We start from the raw sequence: 8,168 nt of genomic DNA, 5'->3' as shown, positions 1-8,168 counted from the left end.
TGCTAAGCGTTCGATTAAATGTGGATACTATCGAGATAGGAAATGGTCTGCTCTCCTTTTGCCCCGAATCTCTAAAGGCGAGCAATTGTTTGAAGGTAAGTGGATAACTTACAGTTAAAGACCATCTTTGAGGAAAAGTCTGAGCACACCAATCGATTTCTGAGGGTCGATTTAGGTAAAATGGATATTTGTTCCCTCTAAAAAGTCCAGCGCGACGCGCGAACGTCTTTTTCCCGCCAAACAATATGAATGCGAGAAGTGCGCATGCGTCACAGCTAGTTTGAGCACTTGCAGAGAGACCGCACCTGTATACGAACCTTTGTCAGATCCAGCCAGCTCTGACGCATGCGCAGTTCTCGCATACATTGTTTTGGCGGGAAAAAAGTTCGCACGTCACGCTGGACTTTTTGGTCGCACAAAATTTCCACTATACCTATTTCAACCCTCAGGAATCGATTGCTGTGCTCAGAAACTTCGTCAAAGACGGTCTCATACAAATGAAAATGTTCCTAACAGGTTGCTCAGATGATTTTAAAAAGTTCATTCACCGAAAAAATATCAACATTGATAATTGATGTGGACCTGACACATAGCGGACCGATTCCTATCGAGGAAATGGTGGAATCAATCTGCAAACTGGGAAAGCTGATAAAGCTTGAGATATACTCTTTCGAGTTGGGATATTCACATGTGAAGAGAATTTGCAACTCGCTCCCTGATTTGAAAATCCTTTTTATTAAGTTTGAACACGATGAATTTCCGGATTTAAATGACATCGAGGACGTAAAAAGCACTTTTTCTCGTTTGAAACATTTTGGTTTTCCCTGCTTGATGAGTATTATTATTCCGTCGGGCGAACGCTATCGGCAGTTGAAAGACTTTTGTATTCATCATTTGCCAAACCTCGAATTCGTTAGTACAGCGCTTTTCCCTCGTTTATCGTCTTATAAAACAGAACATCTCCCTTTGGCGCCATCGTCTTTGTTGGGGTTGCAAATTAATTATCCGGGTTTGCCTCATCTACACACCCTGTTTCCTTCTTTATGGTTTCTGAAGGTATGAAATTGCAATGGTTGAAGTCAGCGGGTGCCAGATGTGCGATAAAATTGTTTCCTACTGCGCAGATCCAAGATGGCGTCTGAATGTGGGAAACTCAAAAAGCTCTCTTTGGATTGCCGTACGAGTGTCAAGAGTTTGTTTTTACGATGCAAAAGACACAATTAGTACAAATTATGTCACAATATTGACCAATATTTCGCGCATTTTCACGTGACTGTTTTTTCGCGCCATACTCCACCGCCGGACGCCATATCTGCGCGTCGCACGAATCTGGCCCCCGCTGGTTGCAGTCATAATTACTAATAATATTTCTGTACTTCTAGATTAATTGGGTAAACAACAATGAAGTAGATAAAAATTCGTTGCCACGATTTGCCAAAATTCAACAACTATATTTGCGCAACGCGCACTCAAGCAAAATCATATTAGATTTGCTGGATGTCTATGGAAGGAATATGACCGAGCTAAACGTTCTGCCTCGCCCGGGCGTCGTCATTACTTTGGATCTTTTTAAAATTTTAGAATACTGCCCTAAATTGGAAAGACTTTCCTTGTGGGAAACAACGATTGAAGACCCCATACCAATTATCAATTTAGCCAACTTGAGAGAAATCCATATTCTTTTCTGCGACAAGTAAAATAAAAGCTGCTGTAATTCACCAGTTGCATAAACCCTAACTGTTCGAAGCCGCCAACAGATGGCGCCACCGTAGACTTTCGATTTTATGACACTTCCGATGCGATTTCAGACTCAATCTAGCTACTGTGCATTCTTCAATTAATTTGCTTCTTTTTCGACGTGCTGAAAACCAAAATCGGTTCAGCCAATCGCCGTAGAACCGTGAAAAATTATTTTTTTGAAATATAAAAATCTTTTCCAGCGTTTCTACGGCGAATGGCTGAACCGATTTTGGTTTTCAGCACGTCAAAAAAAGCAAATTAATTTAAAAAAGCAAAATAGCTAGATTGAGTCTGAAATCGCAGCGGAAATGCCTTAAAACCGCTTAAAACAAAATTTTTAAGAAAGTCTGTGGTTGCGCCATCTGTTGGCGGCTTCAATAACTAAGGGTTTATGCAACTGGTCAATTTAATTTAAATAAATCTCACTAATATTTGTGAATTTTCAGTCTTCCTCCTTCGAAAGTCGACTTCCTCTCAACCATTCTGTCGGCGCCAGGACTGGTACATGTCAACTTATTCTTGCCGCATGACTGTTTAGACGCCGTCGACCTGAATTTACTCGGATGTTTCATTTTAAGAAAAGAGATCCTACAAAATCTGGTTCATTTGAAATTCGGGATTCGTTTCACCTCTCCAGATATTGAGTACGACGCCCAAATCATGAAAGCTTTCGGCAATTTCATCAAATTGGCCTCAGCACTTCTCCCGAGATTGACCGATCTGCAAGTTATTTATCTTTTCAAGGATAACGTGAAAGGTTACTTAATTAAATTCGTAAGAAGCTATGCTCAGGCTGCGATTAGAGACCTTGGGGCAGTAGTGTCTGACTGGTTCAATGATCCAAATTTGAAGTTTTTCTTGAAAGCGTACGATCCACGAAGCAGAAACAAAAAATCAGGAGATGCAGCAAATCCCACTGTCCATGTTTATACAGGAGGAAATATTTTCGACACAAACGTCTCTGATTTTTAGATTTGTCTGATGTAGTGTAGTTAAAGTGTGATTGTTTTTATTCACACTTGAATTCAGTGAACATTTTTAATTCACTGCCAAAACTTGTCATTTTACATTTTTTGCGAGTACGTTTTTTCCGCTCTCTGAAAATTATCTATCACGAACAAAACCATATATGTTTGTACTCTGATTGTGATCGCAAGGACCATTTTACTGGAATGAATTAATACAAAAATTAATAAATATATTTAATTTTGAATCATTTATGCAATTTTTTATTTTTTGCCTGCACCAGCATTCAACGGAGAGTAGTTTTTTTAAAATAATGATACGCAGATTGTCAAATATTACAGTAGAAATATTATTAGCAATTATGACCGCAACCATTGAAATTTTTGTACCTTCAGAAATATTAAAGACATAAAATTTAACAAGTTAACATTTTTAAATTTCGCTCAAGCAGAAATTTACTATATCAATCAAATTGAACTCAATTGTCGATCAATTGATTGTTTTATGCAACCCGCGCGCCACAGAAAGCAATAAAACTGCCAGGCTAGCATAAGATGGGAGAAGGAATGATCTATAGGCCGACCTGTGTGGCTCGCATTCTATCCTGGCAGCTGGCCGGCACTGGAAAATTGGAAATAGTCGAGCCATATGTATGTGGAATTTCGACAGGGGCGCGTTGGCAGAGCGCGGTAGCCAACTGAGCGGCAGTCTCCTCTTTATAGTAACCCGCTTTCTCCTTGAAATCCGTTCACAGTGCCGGCCAGCCGCCGGGTGATCATGAGAGCTGCGGAGGTTGGTTTTTGCCTGATTTTACTTCTCCTGAACTCGACAGGTGGCGTGCTAATTAGTTTCCCTATTGCTTCTATAGGCTTGCTGCGGCAACGCTGGACGAAAATATCACCTTGATATTTTTGCTGCTGCTTTTTTCAAGTATTTTTATAATTACAGCTGTAAAATCGATGAATAATGATTACAAGAAGCTTGAAAAAGTTTATTTATTACTGCGCTATATTTTTGGATATCCGATGAGCCACAGTTGCGAGACGCTTGATTACCTGATTTTTTTAATCGCATGTGATCGGAAGGGAAGCTCGTCCGTTCTTCTGTGTCTCCGTGTTCTGCTCTCTTTTTTGCTGACTCAATAATTTGGTCGGAGGGAGGCTTTGATTTAGAGTGGCCTTTCGAAACGAGCAGGAAAACCTAGCAAACGACACACTCAAGATGGTTGTTTTGTTTTATTTCCGGGATAACCTGCATGAACTGGTTCTTGGTGAGTTAATTTCAAATGCGAGAGGATAAAAAAATATGCAACCTGCGTTGCAAAAAAGGCCAACTTGTTGCATAATCTCAAACGTTTTATCAGAAAGAGTATCTATTTAATCAGAGCGAACGCGTGTGGTTTGTTACTTATTCCTCGCTCTTTTTACTGCGCCGGCCCCTGGTCATATCAATAATTAAGTAAAATACAAGATAATGAAACAAACTGAGATTAATATTAGGAGGAGGAAATTGTCCTAATTTATTATGGTGTTATGGTGGAGTATTTCAAAATTATGTCCGGGAGAAAAATTCAAGATTTAAATTATTGCAGGATCGATTTGGTCGAGTAATGTTCCAGTTAGGCGTCGTGCGTGATGAATATATATATGCTGCCACCTGAGCCACTCGAGGCGCCGCTGGCAGTGGCGCCGTCTGTTTTTCATACGTCGGCGCCAATGGTGATGCGGCATATGAGGGGTTTTGTGAAGCGCCGCCTCTGTATTGGCGCCGTCTCTGTTCTGTCGCACTCATCACGTCCGCGTGAAGGGATCGCGCTCTGCGCCGCCATTGTCTGTTGTGCCGCCGGCGCCGCTTGAGGCGGTGGCCCACCTCAGGCCCTGAAACACAAATCCAGCAGCAGCAGTCAACTGAGCAGCTGGCAGTCTCCTTTTGAAATCCTTATTTGTTCCCTTAACTCCATTCACAGTGCCGGCCACCTGCCAGGTTACAATGCGAGCTGCGGAGGTGGTTTTTTCCTGATCTTATAGCTCCTCCTTAGATCGACAGGTAGCGTGCTAAAAGCTCGAAAGTATATATATAATCAAATCGAACGGAATTAAATTTAACTTTCTCATAATCAGGCTGTGAGTTTTTTGAGAAATTTACTTATCGAATCAGGAAACCGCAACACAACTTGTACGCACACAAGGAAGTAAGGAACAAATAAATGTCCCGCATATAATACGTTCTCAACTCTCTAGACTGATTTGATCGACGAGATCTCTATTTGCAAAGAAGCAGACCCAATATCTATTATGTTTCTTTATCAAGGCGTAAATTAAGTAGTATCCAAGGTTGGAATAACTTTTTTATTCAAATTAAATCATCAATATGTTGTGTGACATTTTTTTTCAAATAAATATTTCCCTGTTTGTTAAAATTTTGAGCAACGTATGCGGTGTACTCCCTCATTTTTCAACCCCTATCCCAAATAGAGGGAACTATGAAAGCCACTTAAATAAACCTAATAAAATAAAAGATTTTTAGTTTCGATATTTGTTTTTATTAATTTATAACATTCTGACAAAGATCAAATTTCAATGTAAACCTGAAAAATTGAATGGCAATAAATTGTATGCATTATTTTTATTTATTCCTTTATAAGCTCGTCCATTACAAAATTATAGAAGTACATATAAAAGTAAAAGTATATAGCCTCGGTAGAGGAAATAACAAAATGTAAAGCTCGAGCAAATAACGAGAAAATGAACTGATAAATACATAACCAAATAAAATAAATATTTTTTATCTTAGCACAGAGTTAAAAGCAAATAACTCTATATATATCCCATATATGTTATAATAATTGCTCTTATGGCTACGTTAGACTCGATAAAAGGCGGTTAGTTTACTTCCTGGTACAATTCTGAAGCAGAATAAAGCCTGGTGGCTGAAGTAGAACAGATGGCGGGGCGGATATTCCCTTCCTGCACCGCACAGCTGGGAGCAGACAGTGCTCTTGTCCCAATAATTCCAAAATATTCGCAAAAGAAGGAACATGATATATGTTTAAATATGGGTGGTTGTTCTAGAAGGAAGCAGCATCCGCGGTCTCTCGTACAGCTCTGGTGGAGTCATGACGTCATCTCGTTGTTCCTTTGATTTCATTTCGTGTTGCGATTCCTTTTTACACTTTCTCGTGACCTTTCCTCGTCTCAGGAAGAGGCACAAAATGATAGTGCTAGTCAATAAGATGACTGCATTTGAGCATGTCAAAATCAGGATCAAAACTTTAGCAAGCAGAGTTTCGTCTCTTGTATGATGAGTGGCAGAACCTGCTTTTATTTCGCAATTTACCGGCTGATATTTACTGTCTTGCGTAGCATTTGTTTGATTTTGCATTTTAAAAATTGGAAAAGTTGTGTCCGGACATTTACAGTTTTGCGTAATAACTGTTTGATTTTGTATTTGAAAAGTTGGAATAGTTGGACGCGGATATTTACTGCCTTGCGTAATACCAGTTTTATTTTGTCTTTGAAACGTTGGGCGTGTTGAAATCGCTTTCGTTCTCTACGCGGCCTAAAATCAAAATAGGCGGTTTGACAAATTAGGTACAAAAAATATGGACATCTCACAATAATGATACTTCAGTGCTATATTGTCATGAACAATAAACAGCAATACATATTTAACAACTTAATTTGATCAAAAAATACCTGTCATCATGATGCGATCTCTAAATGAGAGAGATTTGGCTTCAACTACAGCCTTGAACAAGCGGTATTTTTTCTTATCTCCAATAGTATCACCCACCATCATGAAGAGAGTTTTGGGATAGTCGAAAGCCAACAGAAACGGCCAATAATTCCCGAAGCCTGCGTCCTGATGGTAGTGTTTTAGATTTGTAAGAAATGATTAAATTGACAGATTCCTACCTTGAACACCAGTTCCTCCTTGAAGGTGATCAGATCCAAGGTTCCAACGGAGCCAGTTTTCGGTAGGTCGAAATAAATCATCTCGTTTATTCCGTCAAACACCATTCTTCTAGACGGAGCCATCTTGTTTCCAACCAGCGTGATAGCCGGATTTACATTTCCTTTTCTGATAACCGACAAGTCCACTGCATACAGTCCACTGGTGTTGTATCCACTGATATACAGGAACTTCCGGTCTTCAAAACGGGAAATCGCGAGAGCCTCAAACTGCACATTCGCAATCTTTACACGCCAGGTCGTTTTACGTTTCAAGCTAAACGCAATGAGTTGCATTAATTCGCCGGTGTGGCTCGCGATGTATGCGAATGAGTCTTCTGGTGTCTGATCCACCGCGAGATCGGTCAGCCACGTTTCTGTTCTGTACAAACCATTGGATACGACGGAATCTGGAAACTCGTGCTCGAGTTCTAAGCTATCTTCTTGTGCGAGATGAAATATCCACAGTTTTGGCGGGCATTTTCCTTTTGTGCCCTGGTCTACCGCCCAGAGGCGACCAACACTATCGATCTCCAGTCCTCTAACAGACTGCAGGGCTCCGCAATTGCCTTCATCCTGCAAAAGAAAATCATGCACACTGTAAAGAAATAGCGACTATAGAATCCAGTTTCTTATGAACCTGCATCGGCCACGAGGGAAATGGATTCAGCTTTGTTTTAGTAGATGTAGTGACACCGATCGGCAGCCATGCGAGAGTCACGGGTATACCGTAATATCGAGAGAAGCTGACGAAAACTCTTTGGGCAAACACAGCCATGTAATATAGCTTGCTTACTCCACGCCTGTAAGTTCCGTCAGCCAATGCTTGCTCCATACTGTATTCGGGGGTCCATTTCAAATCAGAATCGTCCCACTCAGATATAAAGGTGAAATTTATGCCAGTGGCCAAGGCTACGCATAGACTGAGCAACGGCAGCAACCGCATCATCAGTGTAGAAAAGCTGAGAAGCCTGAAACTGGCCTTTTTGTGAAAAGCGAACGGAGCTCTTTTATATAGTTACCCTCAGAGTCAGAGCATACAACGAGTCCTTTCTGTCGGCCTCAATTTTTGAAACACAACTCTTGCCAGATAAAGAACACTATAAATAAATTCGTCGCGCCTGGTTTTAAACCGCAGAACCGGATCACGTCGTTGATTAAATTGCTGATAAATAGGACTGTATCAATTGGACGTCCGGTAGCTTAAAAATTTAATTTTAAAAATTCTAAATTTTGAAGATATTATTTTTGAGTATTTTAAACTTAATTTGTGAAATGGGTTATATGACACGATGTTTTTTGTTCGATTTTTTGAGTATCCGACGAGCCACAGTTGCGAGAGTAAATTACCGGATTTTTATATTCGCAATGTGATCAGAAAGGAAACTATCCATTCGCTGTTTTACTCTAATTTTTGGTGACTTTTCCCTTCCGTCTCTTTGATTGGTCGGAGAGAGGATATGATTTCGAGAGGCCATCCGAAGCGAGCAGGACAACCTAGCAAATGACACA

General features: G+C 40.3%; 1 protein-coding gene across 1 annotated transcript; it reads right to left on the bottom strand.

Annotated features, from left to right (window-relative positions):
- Positions 1 to 5,245: 5,245 nt before the first annotated feature.
- On the bottom strand, positions 5,246 to 7,720 carry LOC135936398 (uncharacterized). The gene is made up of 4 exons (XM_065479194.1): positions 7,679 to 7,720; positions 6,621 to 7,627; positions 6,402 to 6,567; positions 5,246 to 6,264 (listed from the first exon to the last, which is right to left on the bottom strand). The coding sequence occupies exons 2-4, from the start codon at positions 6,951 to 6,953 to the stop codon at positions 6,209 to 6,211; spliced, it is 555 nt and encodes a 184-aa protein (XP_065335266.1). The 5' UTR covers positions 6,954 to 7,627; positions 7,679 to 7,720; the 3' UTR covers positions 5,246 to 6,208.
- Positions 7,721 to 8,168: the final 448 nt, after the last annotated feature.

Source organism: Cloeon dipterum, chromosome 2 (genome assembly GCF_949628265.1).
Source record: "Cloeon dipterum chromosome 2, ieCloDipt1.1, whole genome shotgun sequence".
Lineage (NCBI taxonomy): Eukaryota > Metazoa > Arthropoda > Insecta > Ephemeroptera > Baetidae > Cloeon > Cloeon dipterum.
Note: the sequence above shows the minus strand (reverse complement) of the source record. Positions and strands in the feature narration are given on the sequence as shown.

Bases quoted from the DNA above. Each gene is read 5' to 3' on its own strand.
- LOC135936398 (XM_065479194.1), bottom strand. From the start codon at position 6,953: ATGCAACTCATTGCGTTTAGCTTGAAACGTAAAACGACCTGGCGTGTA. The intron at 6,568-6,620 runs GTAGGAATCTGT...CACTACCATCAG, and splicing joins AGGAGGAACTGGTGTTCAAG to GACGCAGGCTTCGGGAATTA. The intron at 6,265-6,401 runs GTATTTTTTGAT...TTTTGATTTTAG, and splicing joins AGATCGCATCATGATGACAG to GCCGCGTAGAGAACGAAAGC.